The following is a 27,760-nucleotide window of genomic DNA, read 5'->3' on the forward strand; positions in this document are numbered from 1 at the left end:
AAAAATGTGATTAAATTCTTATGATTGTGACCTTCGTGATAACTTTCGCCTTACAAAAAAATAAAATAAGAAACCGAACAATATTGCTATTTAATTTTTCTTATCTACCAAAATAGCCCAAATTTGAAATTAAAAAAATAAATATTTTATCGTTCAAACTTTAAGAAAATAAAATTTTAAAAACCAAGCCCAAAAATTATTTTCAAATTTTTCAAGGAAGGAAGAACCAAAACAAGAAAATCGGGGTAAAATAATGGTAAATTCAAAAATAGAAAACTAAAATGAAGTCATAATCAAACAAGGTTCGAATCTCCCTCTGAACTTCGAACTATATATTTCCTACTCTAGCAACCATTGAAGAACGATTAAAGTAAAGACAGAGAACAACAAGAACAAAAACTTACATTACAACTCCACCAGATAAACAAAATTGACACTCAATTACAAAACAACTCCCAATCAGGCATGTCTTAATAGCAACCAACATGTCTAGGGAAGTTCATACCATAAAAGGTTAAAAGCAGACTGGGGAGAAAAACTGAAGCCTGAATCCAAAGAAAAAACCCCTCAGCCATGCCTCTGCTTTTAAACCACAGCAATGTTCATCATTTTTCATGAGCAAAAAAGTACAAAAGCGTTGGTTTTGAATCAAAACTCCTGGTTTTCTAACTGTGAAATGAACTGCAGTGAGCAGAGGCAGAGGTAAGAGCTTCTCATGTTGGTTGCAAAAGCATGAACAGAAATATACAACCTGCATGAAGGAGAATCAGTAAGCCAGCCTACGAAATGGAAACTGATTATTTACATGCTCGAGTGCAGGGAAAAGAAATTGAAGTCGTGATGCTGGACGCCGAGCTGCTTCAACCATGAATCAGCTGCATGATAGAGATCGACGATTCGGTCGTAGTCAGATGTGTCTGGCTTCAACCAGAGGTCTCCCTGCATTCTATAAGTGGCTAACCCAAATGGAGAAAGGCTAGTAGAAGTAGAAGTACTAGTTTTGCCATCGATTTGACCCCCGGTATCGGATTCGGAACAACTACATCCATCTTGCCCTTCATGATCCATAGAGCAATCTGCAGTCATCAAACATTGAACTTTGTAGTGTATAGACAGATATTGGTTCATAACATTTCTGAAAAGAAACATTGATAGTCCCACACCTTGAAAAGACGATGACAATGTATGATACGTTAGAAAGCACGTCGCGAAGTCTTTGTCGTTTTTCTGACTAGGGATATGATAAATAGGGTACCTGAATCAAGTTAAAAGCATTGAACAGAACCAATAAGCAAAAGGAAACGGCAAATAAGCTTTTGCGTGGAGCGGTCGATAGGGAAGGCGAATTTTACCAGGAAACAGCCATCCAACTAGCTGGAGAAAGATCCACACTCCTAAGTGTAGTTAGTGCTGGATAGTTTTGAGTTAGTTCCCTTATCTGAAATGCAGATCGTCTAACATAAGCAAAGAAGAAGATGCTGATAATATCATTTTACACTTCTTCAATGCTTAATGTGTTCTTGCAGTACTCGACCATCTAAATTCCACCTATTTTCTTTTTTCATTTGAATATCAAAACTATCATTCGATCTTCTATCGAAGGCTTATCGACAAATATAGAGCTGTTAAATTTGAAAACATCAGTTTCTATCCGTGAAGATAAATACCATGATCAATTTAGAACAACAAAGGATCTACCTTGTCCATAAAAGGCACTCTCCAATAAGGAGAAGACATCTCCATATACTGTAAAGAGAGGTAGCCAAGTTTTTCCCTCAGCGGCCACGATCCCTCCTGGTCGAAGATCGAATCTTCAGAAACAGCATCCCATGTCCTGCTAGAGTTGTTGCTCAGGGATCTTGACAAGATGTCACTCCAGCTATCGTCACTCCAAGAATCGCTTTCACATTCTGCCATGTCACTATCATATCTTCGGCTTCTACACACACAACTCGAACAAATATAGCTTATTTGCAACACAATGCACTAAAAACTAAATTGTATATCAAACATTTCCTTTAAAACTCACACTAATATTCCCTCTTTCATAAATTCCAATAAACAACCATTTGTCAAAAAGAAACATATCTGTTACAAAACAGTTCAAGCTCACCGCTAGCAGATATTATCCGCTTTGACCCGTTACGTATCGCTGTCAGCCTCACGATTTTAAAACACGTCTACTACGGAGAGGTTTCCACACCCTTATAAGGAGTGCTCCGTTCCCCTCTCCAACCAATGTGGGATCTCACAATCCACCCCCCCTCAGGGGCCAGTGTTCTCGTTGGCACACTGTTAAAGACCATTTGTAACAGCCCAAGCCCACCGCTAGCTAGCAGATATTGTCTTCTTTGGGCTTTCCCTTCTAGGTTTCCCCTCAAGATTTTAAAACGTGTCTACTATGAAGAGAATCTAGCCCTACTCCGACCAGTGTCTTGCACCATCCAATGACTAACTCTAATACCATTTGTAACAGCTCAAGTCCACCGCTAGTAGATATTGTTCGTTTTGGCTCGTTATGTGTCGCCATCAGCCTCACGGTTTCAAAACGCGTCTGTTAAAAAGAGGTTTCCATAGGAGTGTTTTGTTCTCCTCCCAACCAATGTGTGATATCACAATCCACCCCCCTTGAGGGCCCAGCGTCCTCACTGGCACACTGCACACTGCCAAATGTCTAGCTCTGATACCATTTGTAACAGCTCAAGTCCACCGCTAGCAGATATTGTCCGCTTTAGCTCATTACGTATTGCCGTTAGTCTCACGATTTTAAAACACGTCTGTTAAGGAGAGGTTTCCATACCCTTACAAGGAGTGCTTCGTTCCCCTCTCCAACTAGCATAGGATCTCACAGTTTTCAAACTTCAAAGGCAGCAGAAGGAAATGAAAGTTGCATCAGTATACCTGGAAGGTGGAACAGACTTGCTTGTGTAGATCTGAATTGCAGACAGATAAGGCACGTAGAATTGAGTAGCAGTTTCAAAAGCATTCAACTGTAACGGTATTCCAGCACCATATGCACTCCATTCATCGTAGTAATCCCACAGCTCACCAAGTGTGAAGTACCGAATGGTATCTTTATCAGGATGTTGCCACTGACTATTGAGATCATGAAGACAACTCTATAAGGAAAAGAAACATCATAGGCTTAGAGGAAGCAATCAAAGGGATAACATGCAGCGATATCATCAATAAATGAGCAAAAAAGATCAAAAACCATTAAATCTCATTTTGAAGACTTTAACGTTAAAGACACTTGACAATTTTTCTGATGACCCACAACAATGAAATTTAATTTATGAAAGTATTTATTCATGGCCGAAAAAAAAAATTAAAATAATAAAAAAAATGCCACGTGGCGCAGAGGGAAGACTTATAGTGACAAGACATTTGAAAACATGTCGTATGTCCTATCTATTTAATTTATTTTTCAAGCAAATGACAAAAATAAGAAATTCTGAAGATAAGGGTGGGGCCAACTACGACGAAAATAATAAATTTGCTTATTTATCTAAATTAAATTGAGCTTCAAAAAATGACATTAAATCTTTAAATAAATAATAAATTATGACTTACGTCGGCCCATTAAGGGCCCACTACATTAATTATTTGTTATGGAAAGAAATTTGCGTAAAATTAAGATATGGTAAGAAATTTAAGAATGAACCTTTTGTTAATTCCTTTCCATGATTTAGTTTTATTTTATTTAATTAATGAATAAATAAATAAAGCTGACTATAGGGAAATGGAGAAAATTATATTGGTGGTGGAAAATGGGGGAATTTTCAATTTCCAAAATTAGGGTTGAGGTGGAAATTGAAATAATTATATAATAAAAATTATCCACATCGTGAGTCACATGGTTTTGCAGATACAAATTCAGAAATAAATAAATGAAAAATTATAATGGAGGGAAAGGGGGAAAATGTAGGATTTATAATGAAATAATAAATAATAATTAAATAATTAAAGAAAATAAAATGCTGAATATATATTTATTTATTTATTTATTTTTACCCGAGGAAGAGTTCGCCAAGGAACGCAAGGAGTAACGCATTGAAGAAACCGTTCCAAATTAGAGGAACTAAACGGCGCCGTTTGAGACATCGATTTTCTCGTTCTTTTCGCCTCCTCTGATCGAAATTCCGGCTAGGTCTTCGTTTCGTTCAGAGGAATGTGCGTTTCCGGTGGTGGATGATTGACGAATTGGTTGAATATAAAGAAGAATGAGGCACCTGATCGGAAAATCCGGCTGGTGAAAAAGGAAATAACAGAAGGAATTGAAGATTGAGAGAAATAAAAAAGGAAAAGCAAATTCAGCGGCACAGTGGAAGAATCGATTACAGAGAACGAGCAATGAAGATAAAAGGAAAGGAAAAAAGAGAGAAGAAGATGAAAACATACTCTTAATTAGCAATCAAACCACCGGCGAATCTCTGGTTCAGTAGAGTCGTGGTTTTCCGAAATGGTGGAAGAAGAAGACGGAGGAAGAAAGCAAAAGGTCGAATCGAGAGATGAAGAAGACGAAGAGTTGAGGATAACGCTGAAATTCGAGCAGAGGTTTTGACTGAGAATTTGTTTCAGAGAGAAAAAAGGTTTTAATGGGAACTGAAGAGAGAGAGAGAGAGAGAGAGAGAGAGAGAGAGAGAGAAAGAGAGAGAGAGAGAGAGATTCATTGCATTTTTTAAATCAGTTTTATTGGGAATTAATTGAAGTAATTGGGTGAAGGAAACTGATGGTTTGGAATTGGGAATGCAAATAAATAAATAAATAAATAAATAAATAAATAAAATGGTTAGAGATAAAGACGAGAGAATTTAATAAAATAAGGTTTTGGAGGAAATTATGTTTATAATATTTAATAAACATGGAAGGGGGGGAAGAAACCAGAAGGGCTAAAATTGCAAATTAGTGTTTCTTTGGGGGGTGTTTTGTAAATATACTAAATTTAAGTTACAGACATTTCCTTGTCGCCGCGTGTAGAGGGGACGCAGCGGCAAGGCAATGGCGGGCACTGCTGAGCGTGCTTACACTACCCTCACCCAACCAACACGTTTCCAACCAAACCGTTCTGTTCATACGCCCTTCGACACCTAACTATTTCATTTTAAAAACATTTAATAATCGAACATTATGAGTTTATAAGCAAAATATTATCTCCATTTTACCCGACATTTTTTTAATAAATTAAAAGTAAAATCACGAAAACTTATTCTTAAATTAGACAAATCATACCATTCTAAATATTCATGATTCGTAACATGATATTAAAGTTTCAATATTTTGTTTGAAGACTCAAAAAAAAAAAATTATATATTTTTTTAATGTTTTTATTTATCATTATAAATACTTTTAATTAATGAAGTACAATCTCTAAGCTTTAAAATAATTTTATTTTTAATTTATTTTTTCTAACAATGTTTTTAAAATTTAAATTTGGCTGAAGATGTAAAAAAAATAATAAATGGGTTGATATTTATATTTAATGCACTCTATTTAATTCGAATAATAAAATCAATACTAAAACTGTATATTAAATAGATATAAATTAAAATAATTTAATTATGTTAACTTTTTACCATTAGAAACTCGCATGAACGTTGATGGGATTATTTCCAAATTACTAAATATGGATAGTTAGATAAATATTTTAATTTTTTAATTTATCAGCATATTAATATGTCATTTTATAGTTTCTTATTAATTACCGAAACAAAAATTAAAGCGATATATATATTTAATTTAATTTTTTTGAATTTTGGGAATTGGGAAAATAGAGAGAATTAGAGAATTAATTGGCTTTATTTGGCTGGAATTTGGTTAAACGTATTGATTTTGTTAATATTATTTCCAGATAAAACTAAAAAGAATAAATAAAAATAAGGAAAGATATTTTAATTGGAATTTGCGTATAAAAAGGAAATTAGGAAAGGATTAATATTTTGACTATTAAATAAAAATACAGATTTTGTTGGTGATTTGATGCCAAATATATAGTTTTTATTTTATTTAGGTTTGACCTAAATCTAGAAATATGACATTTTTACCCTTCTACTTATCTACTCTATCCACTATAGTCCAACATAGAATTTTTATTTTATGACCACAAAAGTCATTTCCAAGCTAAAAGTTGAAGTTGAATAATACTATAAAACTTTATTTTAGTATTAAAATTGAATTAATAATAAAGTTTCGAAGAAATAATATTTTGATAAACTTAAATTAATTATAAATATTATAATTAACCCTAAATGTTTTATTTATTAATATTGAATTTTATAATTTGATAAAGTTTTTGGGCCCAATCCATTCGGGTGGGTCTTCCCTTCGGCCCATTTTGTTATTTATAAATTATATATATAAAAAAGGAAAATTTAATGGTATGTCTATTTATTTACCCAACACCAAAAACCAAAATAATTTATCAGGTTTAAAGCTAAGTTATAGGTATTGAGGGGTAGTTTAGGCATTAATAATTTTAATTTTAGTTTTTTTTTTATTGGATTTTAAATAATATCTTAGAGTTGGTTGAAATTTCATTTATTGTCATTTGAAGAATTCTGCCGAATTTTATTTTTCTAAAAAAAAAAAATTACAGACCCAATAATATTTATATGAAATTAAAAGTAGAAACTATAGTGATTATCAAAAATTAAAAATACCTAAAAATGAAACATTTATTGATATTTGTTAAATTTCTTTTTTTTTTTAAAAAAAAAAACACGGTGCAATAAAAATTGTAATTAAAAAATTAAGATAAATTGGAGGTTTATAAATAATAAATACATTTATATTAGTACAGGTCTTTTGGGAAGACGAAAGCAAAGTCATGAGAGGTTATGCTCAAAGTGGACAATATTATACTATTGTGGAGAGTCATGATTCCTACCATAGTATCATAGTCATACCCTATCTTAGTTGTCATATCAATAAAATCTTCAAATGTCGAACAAAGAAGTTGTGAGCCTCGAAGGTGTAGTCATAAATGACTGAATTGTCGAATAAATGGTGTATTTTGTTCGAGGGCTCCTAAGAAGAAGTCGAGCCTTGATTAAGGAGAGACTGTTCGAGGGCTCTATAGGTCTCAAGGGAGTCTCTATGATGTAGTTTGTTCGAGGAGAGAATTGTTGAGGATTATTTAGAATAAGTTTCATATTGACTAATTGAGTGATGGTCATGAATGTATAAGTAAGAAGTACATATCATACGAGGCCTCTTGAAAAAGCTCAGAGTAAAATCACGAGAGCGGATGATATGGTTGTACGTAGTTTATAAGGGGTAGTGTGTATGGGAGGGGCTAAGGGTTGAATTTGAATGCAGAGCGGCTAAGGTTTTTAAGAGGCGATGAATTAATAGTCGGTTGGGGTGTGCGTGGCGAGGCTGACAGACTGCGAGGCCCATCTCCTTCCTCTGCAACCAAACTAACTGCTATTAAATGGCGGTTGACTCTTTAAATATGCAAAAAAAAAATTGATTTAGATTTATTGGCATTAATTTTCCAAAGAGAAATTTTGCATAAAAAGCGAGAAAGTTTGGTTTCTGTTCATATCGAAGCATGTGGATGAGTTAGAAAGAACAGAGGAGAACAATTTAAAGAGAAAGGTCACTATTCCGCCATGGAAGGTAGAGCAAGCTGTCGGCCTTAGCATTCAATGCCCCTACCAACATCTACCAGTTCCCATTAATTACGGATTAGAAATATGGCTTCTCCTTCTTCCTTCCCTTTAATCTCTTCCAAAATTCTCATTCAACTGAACGCTTCATCGGTCATACGATTCGCAATCTTCTGTTCTTTCAGGCTCCTTTTGCATGGGCTTTCCCTTTTTTCTTCTCTGATTCTTCTCGGTCTTAGTCACACGATACCCATTTCACCAATTTCTTTCTTTCATATATATATACACTTTTTTTGGGGGGGAAGCGGAGGAAAACAGAGGGGTGTTGGAGGAATTGGGAGTGGCGACGGCGGCGGAGATGGAGATTGAGGCGAGCAAATCGACGGGGAATGGGGCGGCGGGGATTGGGTTGAGCCCTTTGAGTGAGACGCTATGGCGAGAGAAGGCGAAGACGGAGATTGTTGGGGGGGTTTCTGCGAGATTGACATGGAAGGATCTGACGGTGATGGTGAGTTTAAGCAATGGAGAAGTTCAGAAAGTTTTGGAAGGATTGACTGGTTATGCAGAGCCTGGAACTTTCACTGCTCTAATGGGGCCTTCTGGTTCTGGAAAATCTACTCTTCTTGATGCTCTTTCAAGCCGTCTCGCTTCTAATGCCTTCCTCTCTGGTACCATTCTCCTCAATGGACGCAAAACTAAGCTCTCCTTCGGCGCTGCGGTCTGTTCTCCTCTGTTTTGCTCTGTTCTAATCTGTTTTACTCTGTTCTGCTATACTATTGGCTCTTTTGATAATCTCTGGGTTTTTTGGGTGATCATTTCCCATAAACATGATTAATAATGAATTTTAGAAAAAGGGTTTTGAAGGGCGTGCAAGAATTCACTGATTTCGTGGTAGTTTGAGTAATATATTGATTTTGATGCACTAAAATTGAGTTAGAATTACGTGGGGTTTCTTAAGTGGGTGGATGGGTTTATGAACATTGTTGCTTTCAGCTGAATAAAAGACGGCTGGGTATTGTTTTTCTTGTCTTTTTCCCATTTTTTCCGTCTTGGGAAACAAACACAAAAACTGAAAGAATTATTTGGTTTTTCTTGTCTCTCAGGCTTACGTGACTCAAGATGATAACTTAATCGGCACACTGACGGTGAGGGAGACGATAGCTTATTCGGCCAGGCTTCGTCTCCCCGACAAAATGCCATGGGAGGAGAAACGAGCTCTGATAGAGAGCACTATTATCGAGATGGGTCTTCAAGATTGCGCCGACACGGTCATCGGGAACTGGCATTTGCGTGGAATCAGCGGCGGCGAGAAGCGGCGGGTTAGTATCGCCATGGAAATTCTCATGAGACCTCGATTGCTCTTCCTCGACGAACCCACCAGTGGATTAGACAGGTATGTGGAGAAACCCTAAAGCTAGAAATCAAATCGCCATTGATTTCTGAATTCAATTCATTCTGTGATTTCCGCAGTGCTTCTGCATTCTTTGTTACTCAAACGCTGAGAGCTTTATCGAGGGATGGAAGAACAGTGATCGCCTCAATTCACCAGCCAAGTAGTGAGGTTTTTGAGCTGTTTGATCAACTCTACTTGCTTTCAGGAGGCAAAACTGTGTATTTTGGTCAAGTTTCAGAGGCTTATGAGGTGAGAGTTCTTCCATTTTTGATCTAATGCGAGCTACAGAGCTAAGGTGTTCCGCCATTGTTGGAGGTTCTGATATTAAATTCTTGAACTGTGTAGTTCTTTGCTCAAGCTGGCTTTCCTTGCCCTGCTTTGAGGAACCCCTCTGACCATTTTCTTAGATGCATCAATTCAGACTTTGATAAAGTCAAGGCCACTCTCAAAGGTTCTATGAAATTAAGGGTATAACTTTCTGAGTTACTCTACGTTTTGCAGTCCATTTCCCTTTTACTCAATGATGATTCTTAATCCCTTTTCTGTTTTCTCCATTCAGTTTGAATCTAGTGATGATCCATTGGAGCAAATCAGCACGGCCGAAGCGATTCGAACTCTTATCGACTTCTATCGTTCATCACAACAGTGTTATGCAGCGAAAGAAAAGGTCGAGGAGATGTCGAAATTTGTAAGTCTTCTACTAGCTACTTCAATCTTGTTCAGTTGGAATGTTCTTGAATGTTCCATTGTGTTGCAGAAAGGAACCGTGCTAGATTTGGGAGGCAGTCAGGCTAGTTTCTTTATGCAGGCGTTTACGTTGACGAAGCGTTCGTTCGTCAACATGTCGAGGGACTTCGGATATTATTGGCTCAGGCTTGTGATTTATGTTGTTGTAACAATCTGCATTGGAACCATCTACCTCAACGTTGGAACTGGCTACAATTCCATTCTGGTATTTTATTTTGTTTACTCTGTGGTGCACTTTATAAGACCATCCAAACGCCTGAGTTCACTGTTTAATACTCACAAGTTCATGTATCTTGATCTGATATATGGTTTAGGCAAGAGGATCTTGTGCGTCGTTTGTGTTTGGCTTCGTTACGTTCATGTCGATCGGAGGGTTCCCGTCATTTGCAGAGGATATGAAGGTAAAATTCGATTGTTAAACACACCCAAAAATGAGAATGATTCAAGTTTTGAGCATGATTTGTTTCCTCCAGGTGTTCCATAGGGAGAGATTGAATGGTCATTATGGCGTTGGTTCATTTGTGATTAGTAATACAATCTCAGCCATGCCATTCCTGATACTAATCACTTTCCTTTCTGGAACTATTTGTTACTTCATGGTTCGTCTTCATCCCGGTTTCGAGCATTACTTGTTCTTCGTGCTGTGTCTTTACGCTAGCGTCACTGTAGTCGAAAGCTTGATGATGGCAATTGCTAGTGTTGTCCCTAACTTCCTGATGGGCATTATCATTGGTGCTGGAATTCAGGTATGTTCATGTCGTGTCGTGTAATCGTTTTGATTTCTTCTTCTTATGTTTGCTGTATGATCAATGGCAGGGTATTTTCATGCTGGTTTCTGGTTACTTTAGGCTACCGAACGACATCCCGAAGCCATTTTGGCGCTATCCAATGTCGTATATCAGCTTCCATTTCTGGGCTTTGCAGGTAACACATTAATGATGAACGATTCACTGTTCTGGCTTCATGATTGATTAATATATAAACACTATGCATATTCAGGGTCAGTACCAGAATGATCTACTAGGCTTGACATTCGATAACCAGTCGCCAATGCTTCCGAAGTTACCAGGCGAGTACATCCTACGAGTCGTGTTTCAAATCGACTTGAACCGATCGAAATGGGTGAACCTCAGCGTCCTTTTTAGCATGATAGTGATCTACCGTCTCATCTTCGTCGTAATGATCAAGATTAATGAAGATGTGACTCCCTGGATTAGAGGATACATAGCAAGGAGAAGAATGCAGCAGAAAAATGGTATTGTGAACACAACAGTTGCCCCAGATGGCCTTACTCAGTCCCCTTCTTTAAGAAGTTACGTCGCTAACCGTACTACAACGAGGATGAGTAGGAGGTAAAGGCGTGGTTCGTAACGGTATATCGAGTTCATTCCATGTTAATATGACAAAGAGTTCGCCTGTTTTGGTGCAGTTTCATGCTGCATATAAAAGAAGTTTTATGTTAGAATTTCAAGTCATGCATAGTAAGACTATTGGTTTTTATATGAAAGTGTTTTACTTGAAGCCACCCAATTTTCCTTTTGTTCTTCTTATTATGTTTAAGGAACGGTGATATTCACGTCGGTCAGAGGGGAACGAAACATTCTTTATAAGGGTGTGGAAACCTCTCCAAAGAGAACAATATTTACTAGTGGTGGACTTGAGCTGTTCATAAACACCGTAAGAATATAAATTTTTTCTAATGCTAAAAAGTGTCGAAAAGTAAGAACATTGTAAGCAAAGTCTCTCTCGATGAAAAAAGCTGTTGGGGGAGGTTTGTCGGGGTGATTCGTCAAGAAACCCTTTGTCAACACCCAAGCACACAACGTCCCAATCTCACTCATATACTCGAAACAATCAAAACTACACGTTAGCCAATTTCTTGTCAAATAGAAGATCAAGCTACACAATTTGATCTTGTCAAACATATACTAATTTGAGATTCATTACATAACTTTATACACAGAGCGCATCTGAAAATGGGAATTTGAAGTGTTAATAGTTAATGCATGGGAATGCAAGTTCGTGAATCAAGGAGGCCATTTGCAACGCCACAATAAGCTTTAATAGCAGAAGGGGAGCTTTGGCCTTTCTCAGTGCTGTAGAAACGAAGGTAATCTTGATGATCAAACGCCTTAAACTGCTGCGGATGTTTGTCGTCCACCAATTCTTTTGGAATCTGAACGATCCCATCGTTGAACGAAAACAGCCCCACTGAGTATCTCTCTCTGTTTCCACTCATCGTCACTCTGTGCGGCGCCGAATATATCCTCCCATTGCTCCACGCCTGTCCCAACAACCCCACATTTCTTTGTAAGTTTTTGATGGGTTATTTCTAATTGTAATGGAATTTGAAGTTATTGGAGACTTACAAAGAAGGCATCTCCAGCCATGACGATGAATGATTTGGCAGAAGATTCAGCAGAAGGAGGCTGATATTCAACCCATCTGTTGTCTCTGGTCTTAATGTGTAACCCATTTACTGAATTCTGATGAAGAATGGTGAGGAAGCTCTTGTCGGTGTGAGGGAAAGCCCCCAAATTCATCTCGTTCCGATGTGGGACTCTGTATTTGATCATCCGGAGAAGATATTTAGTGGATTGGGTGTGTGAAAGGAAGAGACTTTTGAGGCCGTAGCTCTCGAACACCATCTTCTTCACCGTCTGCTCCAATTGGGACACCAATTCTGCGTAGGATTTGAGGTTTTCACTGCAAAATAGTATGTGGGTTAGCTCTGAAAGTGAGAAACAAAGGCAGAATGAACGAAGGGAAGAAATTAACCAGAACAGAGGGTTTGGGCGAGAGGGCCACATGAGGTTGGAGAAAGATTGGATGTTGGAGGGAAGAAGAGGGTCTTCAATGCCCATACTTTCATGGATAGGCATCAATGGGTTCTGCCCAAAGTAGCCATGGAAAGGCTTCTCAGACACATTCTGAACCTTCCTCTCCAATGGAACTTCGAACACCTCCTTCATGGCTTCCATCATCTTCAAAGAACTCGCCTCCATTGAAACGCTGTCGTACAACGCTACAAAGCATCCATACTCTTCAAGTGCTTCCCGGACCTTCTCCCTCGTTGAACCCCACTTCCTCCCTCCGCTCTGCAAATTGTGCGAACTAAATCTCACAACTGGAATCTCACCCGCCATTGATGAACACTAAAACTCACCTCTGTTAAGTGTTTATTGTCTCTGTTTTTGGTTTGGAAAATATGGCACTAAAACACCCTTTTTATACCCAAATTTTGAAAATGGCATCTGTTTTTGTTATTCTTAATGTAACGCTGGGCGGGATTAGTGATTTGACTTAGAAGAAGAGAATTATAATTAATCAATTACCGACCAAGCATTTTTCAAACATTTTTGTAATCATAATCTTTGTCAAACTATTAAACAACATGTTTCAGAATTGTGGTTTACTTCTTGGCACACCGTTTTTCAGCCGTCTTCTTTAATTTTTAATTAGTCTTTAATTAAACTCAAATTCTGAATTAACCCAATTTTTCATTCGACTCTCTTGTTCATAACAATCCAATAAGGAATTTAGGAAATGGGTATTGGATTATTCAACACTTTTCTCATTTTCTATTCATCTAGAAAAAAGACATTAAAAACACAAACAAATTTCTCATTTCTCCGGCACCGGAATGAATTATATGATGATCGGACCAAGGATTAGGGTGATGAATTCTGCGATGGTCAAAGTCGAGCCGGCCGCCGCCTCCCTCCCGGCCGGCTGAATTTAGAATTATCATATAAATTTAATAAAGATAAAAAAGAGTATATTCTAATATGAATTTGGGTAACGAATTAACGTTCATGAATCCATGGAACCATATCTAATGAACACAATTTTTATGTCACCGACGGCAAGATTTTGTGGAAAAGTGGCTTTCAAGATAAGCTATTGGCAATGAATCGTGTTGGGTTTTGGAGCCGTTTCAAAATGTCAATTTCCCCATTTTTTTTATAATAAATAAATATTATTATTGACTTTAGAGGAAAATGATTTTTATATTAATAAATATTATATTCTCTTTTATCTTAAAATTTCACCCAAATATTGAATATAATTCAACCAAACGAAGAGAAAACAAATATAGGTAAAGTCATGACAGGTATGGACGGTGTGACATCAGATTTTCAATAGAACATATTTAAAAGAAATTTTAATAAAAATAAGGTATGACATCACGGGTCAGTTAGTAATTAATAGAATATTGATGGCATGGTGCATTATGTTACCTAAAACGTTGAGTTCACTTAATACGTCTAATTTTTATTAGAATTGATTTAATTTTGAAAAAATTATCATAAAATATAATATAATAAACTAATAATTGGGTGGTCAAATATTATTAAGAGGGTTGCATTAAATAGTTTATATTATTTTATAAATGAAGAATGACATTATTTTTAAAAAATAATATATAGTTGAAATTTTGGATGTAGACTTTATGAAAAGGACATTATACCACACAAATACCTGAAAGTGCTCCTCATTTTTGAGTCACAAACCAAAGTGTATATGTATATATATATTTAATGCTGACTATATTATAAAGTTTTTGTATATTATGATTATCAAAATAAGAGTGTGTTTGACTTAATTTATTAACTAACTAAAAATGCTCTTCATTACCTAATAAAAAATTATTTTGAATCAAATAGAGAAATAAAATAAATAAGTAAATAAGAGAAAAAAAAAATATTCAAAGTGGCTCGTTTTTCAAATAAATGCCCATTTGTCTTAATGAAGGGTTATATATACATATAATTTGTTTTAAATTGAAGGGTTTTTTTTTTAAAAAAAATAATAATATTGATAAAATTTTCAATGTAATTATCAGGGCACGCTTTACTACTGAGCTAATATTCCGTCGTGCGGACCTTCCGTTGGGGCCTGCAATTTTAAATGCGACTCCTTTTTTCGCCCCCATGTGGCTACACGGAAAGGATATGAGGACATAAAAAAGAGGTTCCTATCAACTTGTTTCGACTTAAGATAATAGACTCGGGAGTGTAAGCGAGTGTCAAACCAAAATGCCCAACAAGCATTAGCTCTCTCTGAAAAGAGGATGATCCAGTCACACCTTTCGATACGGTTAATTCAAAGCTTCAAAATTGAATGGATTTCGTCTTTTTTAGCTCACTATTTTTAATTTTATTTAAGCGAAAAGAAAACGTTATAGAAATTATTGAATTAGATCAATATATAGAAGTAACATAAATCATAGCACCAAATCAAAATACAAAATTCAACATAAACGATTATATCCCATCGAAATATAAAAACCAATATGAGCATAGTTCAATTGACATAAAAATATATAAACCCATCGACTATTATAAAAGTGAAATTAGCCCATAAATTAAACTATGTATTATTTTTAAAAAATGCAATCCTTATTGACTTTTAAGCTTATATTAGCTATGCATCAAATGCCACGTATCGCAAATAAAATAATATCACAAATGTAATGCAAAGGTGGTTTGTATTATTTATATTAAATACAATAATGTTTGTTTAAATTATTTTTAGAAATTCAACACATTTATGATTACATAGGGTTCCATATGCCCATTAAATGTTCCATTAAAGCATTTAAAATAGATAAGAATGTGACCGTTTTCTGGTGAAATTTTTGTGTTAGTTAATATGACACATGTAAATTATAACTGAATTATATTTGTGTTAGTTAATATTCCAACTTATTCTATATATTTATATATATTATAATAATAAAAAAAATAAGATTATGTTAATAAAGTTTGTGTTTTTATTCTAATCCAATCCAACATCCATCACCTAAATTCCTTCTTAGATTATCTTAAACTAGAAAGTCAAACACGGGGATTAAGATGTAAGCAAAAGAATTATGGGTTAATTACAGAATTTGTATTTAATTAAAGACTAATTAAAAAATTAAAGAAGACGGCTGAAAAACGGTGTGCCAAGAAGTAAACCACAATTCTGAAACATGTTGTTTAATAGTTTGACAAAGATTATGATTACAAAAATGTTTGAAAAATGCTTGGTCGGTAATTGATTAATTATAATTCTCTTCTTCTAAGTCAAATCACTAATCCCGCCCAGCGTTACATTAAGAATAACAAAAACAGATGCCATTTTCAAAATTTGGGTATAAAAAGGGTGTTTTAGTGCCATATTTTCCAAACCAAAAACAGAGACAATAAACACTTAACAGAGGTGAGTTTTAGTGTTCATCAATGGCGGGTGAGATTCCAGTTGTGAGATTTAGTTCGCACAATTTGCAGAGCGGAGGGAGGAAGTGGGGTTCGACGAGGGAGAAGGTCCGGGAAGCACTTGAAGAGTATGGATGCTTTGTAGCGTTGTACGACAGCGTTTCAATGGAGGCGAGTTCTTTGAAGATGATGGAAGCCATGAAGGAGGTGTTCGAAGTTCCATTGGAGAGGAAGGTTCAGAATGTGTCTGAGAAGCCTTTCCATGGCTACTTTGGGCAGAACCCATTGATGCCTATCCATGAAAGTATGGGCATTGAAGACCCTCTTCTTCCCTCCAACATCCAATCTTTCTCCAACCTCATGTGGCCCTCTCGCCCAAACCCTCTGTTCTGGTTAATTTCTTCCCTTCGTTCATTCTGCCTTTGTTTCTCACTTTCAGAGCTAACCCACATACTATTTTGCAGTGAAAACCTCAAATCCTACGCAGAATTGGTGTCCCAATTGGAGCAGACGGTGAAGAAGATGGTGTTCGAGAGCTACGGCCTCAAAAGTCTCTTCCTTTCACACACCCAATCCACTAAATATCTTCTCCGGATGATCAAATACAGAGTCCCACATCGGAACGAGATGAATTTGGGGGCTTTCCCTCACACCGACAAGAGCTTCCTCACCATTCTTCATCAGAATTCAGTAAATGGGTTACACATTAAGACCAGAGACAACAGATGGGTTGAATATCAGCCTCCTTCTGCTGAATCTTCTGCCAAATCATTCATCGTCATGGCTGGAGATGCCTTCTTTGTAAGTCTCCAATAACTTCAAATTCCATTACAATTAGCAATAACCCATCAAAAACTTACAAAGAATTTGTTGGGACAGGCGTGGAGCAATGGGAGGATATATTCGGCGCCGCACAGAGTGACGATGAGTGGAAACAGAGAGAGATACTCAGTGGGGCTGTTTTCGTTCAACGATGGGATCGTTCAGATTCCAAAAGAATTGGTGGACGACAAACATCCGCAGCAGTTTAAGGCGTTTGATCATCAAGATTACCTTCGTTTCTACAGCACTGAGAAAGGCCAAAGCTCCCCTTCTGCTATTAAAGCTTATTGTGGCGTTGCAAATGGCCTCCTTGATTCCCGAACTTGCATTCCCATGCATTAACTATTAACCCATCAAATTCCCATTTTCAGATGCGCTCTGTGTATAAAGTTATGTATAAGATCAAATTGTGTAGCTTGATCTTCCATTAGAGGATATAAATTTGATATCTTTAATATGGATAAATGTAACAATTTTTAAAACGCGACTACTAGGGAGAGATTTTTATACCATACCCTTAGTTTTCCTCTCCCACGAACGTGGGAATTCACAATTCAACAATCTACCTTCTTTTAGGGTCAGTATCCTCCCTACAATCAATATGGTATGTCACACTAAGGATGATCAAAATCATTGATATAAAGCCTCATTTAGGCTAGATTTTTAAATTCGAATTTGACATTTAATGATTTCAATATTTTCTTATGACAAAAGTTTGTGGTTTATTAAAATGTTCTAAAAATTCATGAATTAAATAAACAAACGTGGAAGTTAAGCTACTAAACAATTTAATGAACATTTTTAAGGTATGAAGTCGTTCTCACAAAGTCAATTATCATATATTTATTTTTAATAAATTAAAAAATAATATTTATTTGGGATTCATTTTCTTTCCATTTTTATTTCCAAATTGCACGTTTAAGAATAGTTTTTAAGCTGAAAAACAAAATATAAAACAAATTATTTAAATAAAAAAAAGTCAAATTATTGACGTCATTATAAATTGAAAGTCCTTCCCAAAATTTAGTTGCTTTGTAATTTTATTTATTTATTAAATTTAATCATTTTTGTAAATGATATACACAAAATTTGTTAATTTAAAATTAATATTATTGAGCATGTCTTTAGGGTCTCTGACTAATCTAGTTGACAATCTTGACTTTTTTTTTTTTTTTTTTTTGAAAAGTAAAAATTTTGTTAATTAATAGTAATAACGGTCGGAAACGGCTGACCAACGGCGGCCGGCGACTGACAAACCACCACCAACTAGGTCAAACAAAAGGCGTCATAACGTTTGGGGTTTAATTTGTTGAGTCGTGAACGCAAGTGAAATTGGCTGCTTTATTACTTAATATTAATAAATAAATAAAATGATATAAACACATTTTTAATGAATTAAATTATTCACAAGTAAATGTCCACGTAGACAAATAATTTTTTAATCTACATTTTATAAAATTATGGTGGAAAAATGGTTTTAATTATAAAATAATAATACATTGCTAAAAAACCAGACAACAAATTTACATTTATAAATAATAAGGAAAGTGGAAATATTGAATCCAAGAAAATGGCAATAATAAAATGACAATGTGGATAAGATTAATTTTGAAGCTAATATTCTATGTTTTCAAGAGTATCTAGTTGGGCTCGATTATAATATTTTCTAGACTTGATCCAATTTCTTACAAGGGTGTGGAGACTATCCCGACACTAAGAAACTATGTAACAAGCCAAAACAGACAATATCTATTAACAGTGAGCTTGACCTATTACAAATGGTATTAGAGCCAGATAGTGAGCTGTGTGCCAATGAGGATGTTGATCCTCAAGGGAGTGGATTGTGAGATTCCTCATCGGTAGTGGTGTGCCAATGAGGACGCTAGTCTCCAAGTGGTGGATTGTGAGATCCAACATCAGTTAGAGAGAGGAATGGATAGACCCAATATTCTTTACAAGGGTGTGAAAATTGTATAGGGTTCGATTGAGTTAAGTTAGCTTATTTTTATTAACGGGACTTCGAATTTGATTGGTGGAAAGAGGAATAAAGAAAGTCAAGTGGGCAGGTGGTCGTTGTTTGATCGTACATTCAATGTGTGTTTTCTAAACTAAGAACATAAACATGGTGTTCTTCAAGAAAAGAAAAGAAAAACGTGGATATCTACGAAATAAAATAATGTTAACATCCAATCTTAATCCAAACAAAAACCTTATAATCACTCCAATGATTATGTCAATTGATGTAAGGTCTTCAAAAAGCATATAAACCGGTGGGGGTTCATCCGCAGTCTTTCATGTTCCATGATCCACACATGAACAACGCAATGAAACCATTGGATGAAGGCAACCCCTGTTCTTCAATTCTCCGATCAAAATCCGGCGAAAGAAGATGGGTCGTTTACATTAACGACATCATCCATAAACACCTCAAAAACCCCAAATCCGACATCTCTTCCTCGATCTTCATTGTCCCAAAATTCCTCAGCGCCGCAAAGCCACAACATTATACCCCGCAATTCTTGGCTTTAGGTCCTTACCACCATTTCTCTCAAGAACTTTATGATAATATGGAGCGTTATAAACTTATGATTGCGAATCAAATCAGACACCAAATTGAATTTCAATCCTTTGTGTGTCGGCTGTCCCAGCTTGACCTTCATATTCGTGGCTCATACCACCGCCGTTTGGATCTTGATGCTGATACTCTGGCTCTCATTATGGCCATCGATGCTCTGTTCTTACTCGAGCTTCTTTATTCACAAGTTCAAAACCATGATCTTCTTCGTCCTCTTAACAAATTCATTACTGTTTCGAGGTGCAAGAGATTGAGTAATGATGCTGTTGTGCGGGACATTGTGAAGCTCGAGAATCAGATTCCGTTGTTCGTTTTGAGAGAGATTTTCGCGGCGGCGATTCAATGCGAGGCGACTGAATCCGATGATTTGCTTGCCTCTGTTTTGGTGGGTTTTTGCATTGAAATTTCCCCTTTGAATCTGACGGTGGGTCGTCGTGGTGTTATCGAGTGTGCGCATGTTTTGGATGTTTTGTACCGCTTGATTTTGCCGGAGAATTTGGAATGCTCCGGCGAAGATGACGGCCCAAAGGAGCAGCCTGGGAATATCCAACAGTCGAGATCTTTGAAGGGTAATTATTTGTGGTCGTATCCTTGGAATTGGATGTTGGATTGCTTCAAAATATTGAGGGGTTCTAAGAAAGTTTTTGAATTTATTGGACGTTTGTTGGACCTGCTACCGATTGTCGGCGGCTTGGTTTCATCCATGGAAGAAAATCCCGACAGAAACAGAGTCGAAATCTTGATAGAAGACAAGACGCCCTTAATGGAAGCCGGCATCAAGATTCCGACAGCCTCCCAACTTTTGGACACCGGTAAGTCGTGGATTGTTAGAAAAAAACGTTAGCTAATTTAGTGAATAATCAAAAGGACAAAAGCAAAACCATGAAAGGTAAATGAACAATATCATATCACACAGAGTTTGTGATTCCTAACATGGCATTAGAGGTCAATAGAATTTTCAAATATCGTACAAAGAAGTTGGGACCCTCGAAAGTGTAGTCAAAAGTGACTCAATTGTCGAATAAAGGGTGTACTTTGTTCGATGGTCAATTAAGGTAAGGCTGTTCGAGGGCTTCATAGGCCTCAAAAGAGGCTCTATGGTGTACTTTGTTCGAGAGTAGGATTGTTGGGGAATCCAAGCATACATTTCCATAAGACAATATCATACCGTGGAGATTCGTTAATCAGGGTGTTGATGAATTTTACAGGGGTCAGCTTCAAACAAAGCGCAAGCATTAAAACAATAAAATTCGAGGCAGAAAGCGTGACGTTGTTCCTCCCAGTGATCAAACTGGGAGCAAATTCAGAAGTAATCCTACGAAATTTGGTTGCATACGAAGCCATGGCGATGCCAGATATCTTGGCATTCAGTCGCTACTTACATCTAATGAACAGCTTGATCGACACCGCCGAGGATGTCAAGATACTCAAAGACGCAGAGATCGTGGTGATGAATGGGATGAAGAAAGATGAGGAGGTTGCAGTCCTTTTCAATGGGATAATGACGAGCAGTTCTATGGGATTGAGCGCCGCAAAAGAGCTGGACGATGCCATCAATGGCGTGAACAAGTACTATAAAGGGAGGCCGAAAGTGAAGGCGAGTAGGGCGATTAAGAAGTATGTTTACAGTTCATGGAGGATTTTAGCCTTGATGGCTACGCTCATGGTTTTGGGCTTGTTGGTTCTGCAATCCTTTTGCTCTGTTTATAATTGCCCTCGTTTGTTTGGTACTCTAGATATTGGGGGAGATAATTCTTGAATGCCTTTGGGATGTAAATAAAAATTTAATTTGATTCTTTTTTGTGTAAAAAAGAGACCCAGTATATTGGAGAGAGAAACGAGTGTCAGAGAAGACGCTAGTCTCAAAGGTGGTAGATTGTGAGATTCCACCAATATTAAAACTTTAAAGAGAAGTCCAAAAAACAATATCTATTATCAGTGGTTTGAGTTGTTAAAAATGGTATCAAAATCAAATTTTTGATCTTGAAATCATGGGTTATAGTTCTACCATTTTGCCACTAGATACTTTATAGAGCTAGACACTAGGCAGTATGCTATATATATATATATTTTTTAAATGAAGCTAATCTAAAGGAGTGGTGCATAGGTGGTCGACCTTATCAAATATGGATGCAAAACCCATTGAAAATGACAAGCATGTGACACAACCAAAACACACAAAAAAACAAAACAATATGACGTAATAAAACACAATAATTACGTACCGATATAAAATAATAAAAGATAAATCTTCATATCTCCTCACCCGAAGTGATTTCGTGCTGCTGCTGGCGGCCACTCGCAGCTTCCATGGGCCTTGCAGAAGAAGAAGAGAACCCAAGGTAGCCAAGGACGACTTGCCGCCGCGCCCCACATTGACAGCGGCGGCGAGTTGAACCGCCGGCAAGTCATCCTTGGCTGCATTCAACTCCCTACTCCTTTTGGAAGGCAGTGGAAGCAACCCAAAACAACACCACAAATAAGTGGTTGGGGTTGGGGTTGGGGTTGGGGTTGGGGTGTGGGTTTAGGGTGAGGGTGGGGTTACATATATATAGACGCGAATTCGGGTGACTCAAGTTCATGGCTCATCAAAGTTCATTGTATGCAATTTTTTAGGTTCTTTTTAACCTAACAAAACCCATCTAAATCTTCCACCTAAAAATATTATTTATTTATTTATTTCCCGTCTGAAAACTTCAAAACCCTTTTTTTTAATTATTTAATCGAATTTTGATAAATTAAATTTTTTATTTGATATAATCTTAAAGTTTTGTTTTTATATATATATATATATATATACATATATTTATTTATTTAATTTTTGACAGCCAATGGACAGACTGAAAAAGCCACCGCCCAACACACATAATAATAAATCCCTATCTTGTTTCCATCCTTTCCCCCAAAAAGAGAATTTCATGCCTATGTTTATAAATTAAATTAAAATATATATATATATATATATTTTTACTATAAAAAATACAATTTGATGTGACATGATTACTATATATATATATATATATATATATTAACTAAAAATAACTCTTTCAAATTAAATTGTTACAAATTTTGTATTATATAAACGAAAATTAGTGGTGGATTAGCTATTAAAGAATAATACATTATTTGGGAGTTGGTGCATGCAACTGTGTTTTAAGTTATGGAAGTGACGACCATAATTAAATTTGATAAACTCGATATATTATTTTTTAATACTAAAGGTTATAGGATGAGTATAGAAAAAGAAGGTCCATTGTATGCTATAAAAGTATTATAAGTAATTTTTCCTTTAATGGGTTGAATGTGGTCCCTTTTGTAAGGTCCACTTATGGGTATTTTTGTTTTTTCTTTTTCTTTTAAATTTTAAATTTTATAAAAATTTTATTATTAAAAATAAATAAATAAATACCCTATAGGTTCCCAAAGGGGAAGGGTTTGGTGGTAATTCAAGATACGACAAGAAGATGCAACTAGATTTGTAAATATATATTCATATTTTTAATGCAAAAATAATTCAAATATTATGATTGGTTGTCATTTTGAAAAAGAAAAGGAAAAAAAAAAAAAAAAAAAGATTTGGGGTTTGATAGCGTGAATTGGGAGCATGGCGTGACAAGGAGAAAAGAAAATGGTGGCTATGTTGTCTCTTTGTTCATTTTTTGTGATTATTATGTTCTTCCTTCCTTTTCTTTACGAATTCCGAGGTCTATACAATCGTGTATTTGATGAAATGACAAGTTTCGAGAGTAGTGATTTTAGGTTAACTTTTGACTCTCAAAATCATTATGTTTTACAAATGGGTATTGGTGAAAAAAATAAAACGTCCAAATTTTATACTGTTAAGTTTATGTCGATTTATACGGGTTTGATATAGTCTCTGACACTTGATCATCTGATTACCTCTTTTAGAAGCACGCTTCACTCGAGAGATAGAGCTTGTGAGTGTTTTGAACCCAATCAAAAGGTCGGTTTTCAATGGTCTTCAAACCCAATCAATTAGGTTTTGGACTTGCTTAGGCATTTGGGCCAAAATTCAATGAACCTAAGTCAAAATATCATCGTCAAATTAGATCAAATTAACATATTCGATCAAACAATTATGATCATCATACGTTATTTTTTCAATTTTAGTTTATAACACGACAATTTGTAATTATTTTAAAGTTTAATAATTTGTAATTTAAAATTTAATTTGGATGTAGATATTATGATTTGAAAAATATTTTTGAGTAGCAAGTACCAATGACACACAGCCGACAAGATCCAGCCGCAACTACACAAATTGCATTTTCTTTTGTATTTTTTTTTTCCAAATCAAATCAGAAAAAAAAAAAAAAACTTTTTTAAGGTAAAAATTAGTTTTTTTAATTAAAATATCATTTTAGTCAAATTTTGCGATTCTACTTTTAATCAATTTTAAATTTATTTCTCCGGTGGTTTATTTTTTATTTTTTATAAAAAAAACATACATTAATATTTGTTATAATTTTTGAAAATAAATTTAATTTTTTTAAAGCTAAATTTATAAAAATGTTTATAAACTTAGTTAATGTTTTTTTTTAAAAAAAAAAGATCAATGATATTAATAAAACGACAAAAAGTTTAAGGATATTTTTGAAATAAAATATTTATTATTAATTTAGCCATTTTTTTTATTATACCGTCAATTTTGAGAAAAATATTATTATTCTTTAAATCATTAAACAAAATAAAATAGATTAAACTAAAGTTGAGAGAATAATAATATATAAAAATAAAAAAGGAAAGAGGTTTGGTGGTGCTTGCTTGTGAGCCCGACGCCGCCCTCCATCTCCACCAACCGCACCTACCACCAAAGGCGCCAATTCCAATGATAGAAACTCGCAGCTTCTTCGACTGTTCAAGGCGACTCAATACAATTCTTCCCATACTCCGCTGGAAGAATTCCCTCCGAATCAGTATTTTTCTTGCGCTTCAATCTCACCGAGATGTCGTCTTCTTCCCCTGCGGTTCTTACTTGCAAAGGTAATATTTCTGGATTTCTTTCTTGTATTCTCCCATCCTCCGCTTCTTAAATTACTTGTATCTCATTTTTTGTAATTCGATTGAAGCCGCGGTCGCTTGGGGACCTGGAGAGCCATTGGTGATTGAGGAGGTGCAAGTGAGTCCTCCTCAACCAATGGAGATCAGAATTAAAGTTGTCTGCACTTCTTTGTGTCGCAGCGATGTCTCTGCTTGGGAAACTCAGGTTCTTACTTTCGTTCTAGCTGAAATGAATTTTTATTTTCGCAATTTATGCGGATGGATCGTCGTTGACCGATGTCAATTAATATTTCGTTGATAAGTAGAACAATGTGATTGATTATGTAAATGCTAATTATACATCATTTAAGTCCTGCGATTGATTTTATGTCCTGTAAAACATACTGGATAGCCAGATCCATTATTGTTCAAAGTTTTGTTTGAGCTCAGGACGTACATACAAAACTTGCAGTAATCTCGTTTGATAATAGCGATGGAGGTCAACCTTTTATAGCGAACGAAGAAATCTATACAAAACGTGAATTGAAATACATTTTTATTTTTCTAATCAAACCGTTTCCTTTTTTTTTTTTTTTTTTCCTGCAAAATCGCATTATAATGAACTTGAACTTTAGCTTCTATTGGATTTTGTTCTACCGGCTTGTAATCTTGTAACACGTTGTTTACCTTTCGTTGGTATAAGCTTGTAAAGGCTAGCGAAAGGAAATTATGGAGTCTTTGCATCATGTTTCATGATGAAGACGAAGATTTGAACCTTCTGAAATGATTACTTGTTGCTTTTGTAGGCTATTTTTCCTCGCATTTTTGGCCATGAAGCATCAGGGTAACTTTATTTTTCAGTGTTGAAATGTAAAGCAGCGATTCAGTTTTTCATCTCATGGGAAAACAATGATCTTCCATTTTATTTTTCAGTATTGTTGAGAGTGTTGGTCCTGGAGTGACTGAATTCAGTGAAGGTGATCACGTGCTTACACTATTCACTGGAGAATGTAAGTCATGTAGGCAGTGCACATCAGGTAAAAGCAACATGTGCCAAGTTTTGGGACTAGAGAGGAGAGGTGTAATGCATAGTGATCAGAAGACCCGATTCTCTATCAAAGACAAACCAGTTTATCATTATTGTGCGGTTTCAAGTTTCAGTGAATACACCGTGGTGCACTCAGGGTGTGCTGTCAAAGTCAGCTTGGCTGTACCTCTTGAGAAAATATGTCTTTTAAGTTGTGGAGTGGCTGCAGGTATACTTGCGTGCTTAGTTGAATTCTTTAATGCGGTCGAAGGGTTTTGGATAAATCATATCACATCTTGTCGTTCATAACTATGTATATATTCAGAATAGAATACAAGAAGTAAAAAAAAGTATGTATATATAAGAAAGTAATGCAACACATGTGGAAGGTAGTGAAAATGGAAGTGCTGAAACTTGCATGTCTACAATGGCTTATTGATTCTTTTATGTGATCAGTTAAAAAGGAGTAAGATTCATCCTTAGCTACTTTATTAGCATACTTATATGGTCTTCTTTGAATTTAAGTTGAATTATGGACTGTAAATCAGACTAATTTTTGTCTTACCTTTTCATTCTCCCCTTTGTCTGAACCCACCTATCGTGTTACTAAACTATCCTGTAGATTTCAACTAATTTAGGCTTGAATTGAAGAGATTTATTTTTCTTTTTAATTATTGAATTGAAGCAATGTTCTGCTCAACAGTCTAGAGGATGTTACTTCTAAAATGTGCTTTCTTTAGGTTTGGGTGCTGCTTGGAATGTCGCTGATATATCTGAAGGTTCAACTGTGGTGATATATGGTCTTGGGACTGTAGGTCTATCTGTAAGTATTATGTTTTGTGAATATCTCTGTAGTGACCTCTGGCAAATTTGGAAACGAATTGATTAATATTTTTTCTGTCTTACCAAAAGGTTGCACAAGGTGCCAAAGTTAGGGGTGCATCACAAATAATTGGCGTTGATATTAATCCTGAAAAGGGTGAAATAGGTACTTCATTTTTCTTTCGGAACGATTTTTTTTTTCTTAATTTTTTTTAGAAACTGTGTTGACAAAGGAAATAATTCCATTCTTGCAGCCAAAACTTTTGGGATCACTCATTTTGTTAACCCGAAGGAGTGCAATGAATCCATTCAACAGGTATTACTCTCTACAACCTAACCTAACAACTGTCCAAAATCTCGATGATAAAAATTCAAATGGGTTTCTTTGTGAATTTTCATCTAATCTTCGTTTATTTCTCGTAGGTCGTGAATCGAATTACTGATGGCGGGGCTGATTATGCATTTGAATGTATAGGTGACACAGGGATGATAACTACTGCATTGCAGTCCTGTTGTCAAGTTAGTGTTGTTTTGCTCTGCATTTATTGGATGAAGTTTCTTCCATAAAACTGATTAATTTCTTTCAACATCTTGGCTTAGGGTTGGGGTTTGACTGTTACATTAGGTGTCCCAAAAGTGAATCCAGAACTAACAGCCCACTATGGAGTATTTCTTAGTGGAAGAACATTAAAAGGATCCCTTTTTGGCGGATGGAGACCAAAATCTGATCTCCCCTCATTGGTAGACATGTATACCAAGAAGGTAATAAAAGCTTTATGTTTAACGATTGAATCTGATACTTCCTGCTTCAATGCGCTTTAGCATTTCCCTCTTAAATCACAAGCATGGTATGGATATTCGGATCATTCTTGGATACAGAGCTTATAGATGCGACGCTTGACAAAATCTCATATGCAGGAAATTCAAATTGACGAGTACATCACACACAACATATCCTTTGAAGATATCAACCAAGCTTTCAGTCTCATGAAGGAAGGGAAGTGTTTACGTTGTGTTATTCACTTATCAGCATGATTTTAAATTAATTAAATCCATCTTCGGTGCTTTTTGCGAGTTGTTCTAATTCCTGGTTTTCTATTTCGTATTCTATTTGCTGGGAGTTCTGATATTTGTACGCTTCGTTGGATTGAAATATTTTGAGGTGCTTTTTTTGGGGGCTAAAGAATAACATTGTTACTTAGAATCAAAACTTAGGGCCTTTTATTTTAAAATTCCTCGAGGAGCAGAGATATTTTGAAGCTTCCTGGGCATTAGATTTCATGAACCGAACGAAATAATGGAAAAGAAAACTCCATCTAGACTAGGCAACCCTTTTCTTGTAGTTAAGTGACATTCGCTAGGATATGATAGATTGGAAGTTTGTCAAGAAGGTATATGTCCCCAGTCAATCCCTCACGTGCCATTTCAAAATTAAGAATTGAAATTGGCAAATGTGGAAAATTAGTGGATGATATATTAAGACAATAGCACGTAAAACATATATTCTAGTTTCATATATTGACTTGAGAATGCATCAATACTTTATGGAAAGAAAAACTC

At 35.7% G+C, this 27,760-nt stretch overlaps 6 protein-coding genes across 7 annotated transcripts; 4 read left to right on the forward strand and 2 right to left on the reverse strand.

Annotated features, from left to right (window-relative positions):
- Window positions 1–385: 385 nt before the first annotated feature.
- LOC111782609 (uncharacterized) lies at window positions 386–4,707 on the reverse strand. Of its 2 annotated transcripts, none has more exons than XM_023663393.2 (7): window positions 4,402–4,707; window positions 4,015–4,232; window positions 2,902–3,119; window positions 1,699–1,939; window positions 1,353–1,438; window positions 1,164–1,255; window positions 386–1,076 (listed from the first exon to the last, which is right to left on the reverse strand). In XM_023663393.2, the coding sequence occupies exons 2-7, from the start codon at window positions 4,102–4,104 to the stop codon at window positions 802–804; spliced, it is 1,002 nt and encodes a 333-aa protein (XP_023519161.2). In that variant the 5' UTR covers window positions 4,105–4,232; window positions 4,402–4,707; the 3' UTR covers window positions 386–801. The 2 variants fall into 2 exon arrangements, with proteins under 2 accessions (XP_023519161.2, XP_023519160.2); XM_023663392.2 differs by having other exon boundaries at window positions 4,015–4,249.
- Window positions 4,708–7,585: 2,878 nt separating this feature from the next.
- Window positions 7,586–11,275, forward strand: ABCG11 (white-brown complex-like protein). The gene is made up of 10 exons (XM_023664116.2): window positions 7,586–8,328; window positions 8,714–9,003; window positions 9,081–9,252; window positions 9,349–9,471; window positions 9,563–9,691; window positions 9,761–9,955; window positions 10,065–10,151; window positions 10,224–10,496; window positions 10,567–10,674; window positions 10,750–11,275. Exons 1-10 carry the CDS (start codon window positions 7,969–7,971, stop codon window positions 11,104–11,106), a joined length of 2,094 nt encoding a protein of 697 aa, XP_023519884.2. The 5' UTR covers window positions 7,586–7,968; the 3' UTR covers window positions 11,107–11,275.
- Window positions 11,276–11,657: 382 nt separating this feature from the next.
- Window positions 11,658–12,896, reverse strand: LOC111786947 (putative 2-oxoglutarate-dependent dioxygenase AOP1). Its single transcript, XM_023667133.2, has 3 exons — window positions 12,529–12,896; window positions 12,120–12,456; window positions 11,658–12,034 (listed from the first exon to the last, which is right to left on the reverse strand). The coding sequence occupies exons 1-3, from the start codon at window positions 12,894–12,896 to the stop codon at window positions 11,750–11,752; spliced, it is 990 nt and encodes a 329-aa protein (XP_023522901.2). The 3' UTR covers window positions 11,658–11,749.
- A 3,081-nt stretch (window positions 12,897–15,977) lies between these two features.
- On the forward strand, window positions 15,978–17,164 carry LOC111783216 (putative 2-oxoglutarate-dependent dioxygenase AOP1). Its single transcript, XM_023664118.2, has 3 exons — window positions 15,978–16,345; window positions 16,418–16,754; window positions 16,833–17,164. Exons 1-3 carry the CDS (start codon window positions 15,978–15,980, stop codon window positions 17,115–17,117), a joined length of 990 nt encoding a protein of 329 aa, XP_023519886.1. The 3' UTR covers window positions 17,118–17,164.
- Window positions 17,165–18,820: 1,656 nt separating this feature from the next.
- Window positions 18,821–21,146, forward strand: LOC111783371 (putative UPF0481 protein At3g02645). Its single transcript, XM_023664297.2, has 2 exons — window positions 18,821–20,162; window positions 20,559–21,146. Exons 1-2 carry the CDS (start codon window positions 19,070–19,072, stop codon window positions 21,107–21,109), a joined length of 1,644 nt encoding a protein of 547 aa, XP_023520065.2. The 5' UTR covers window positions 18,821–19,069; the 3' UTR covers window positions 21,110–21,146.
- Window positions 21,147–24,127: 2,981 nt separating this feature from the next.
- On the forward strand, window positions 24,128–27,410 carry LOC111783136 (GroES-like zinc-binding dehydrogenase family protein). Its single transcript, XM_023664034.2, has 10 exons — window positions 24,128–24,354; window positions 24,441–24,577; window positions 25,158–25,195; window positions 25,285–25,607; window positions 26,119–26,201; window positions 26,291–26,366; window positions 26,455–26,516; window positions 26,624–26,719; window positions 26,801–26,962; window positions 27,119–27,410. The coding sequence occupies exons 1-10, from the start codon at window positions 24,318–24,320 to the stop codon at window positions 27,233–27,235; spliced, it is 1,131 nt and encodes a 376-aa protein (XP_023519802.2). The 5' UTR covers window positions 24,128–24,317; the 3' UTR covers window positions 27,236–27,410.
- Window positions 27,411–27,760: the final 350 nt, after the last annotated feature.

Source organism: Cucurbita pepo, chromosome 20, assembly GCF_057944985.1.
Source record: "Cucurbita pepo subsp. pepo isolate OVF chromosome 20, ASM5794498v1, whole genome shotgun sequence".
NCBI classification, from domain to species: Eukaryota; Viridiplantae; Streptophyta; class Magnoliopsida; order Cucurbitales; family Cucurbitaceae; genus Cucurbita; species Cucurbita pepo.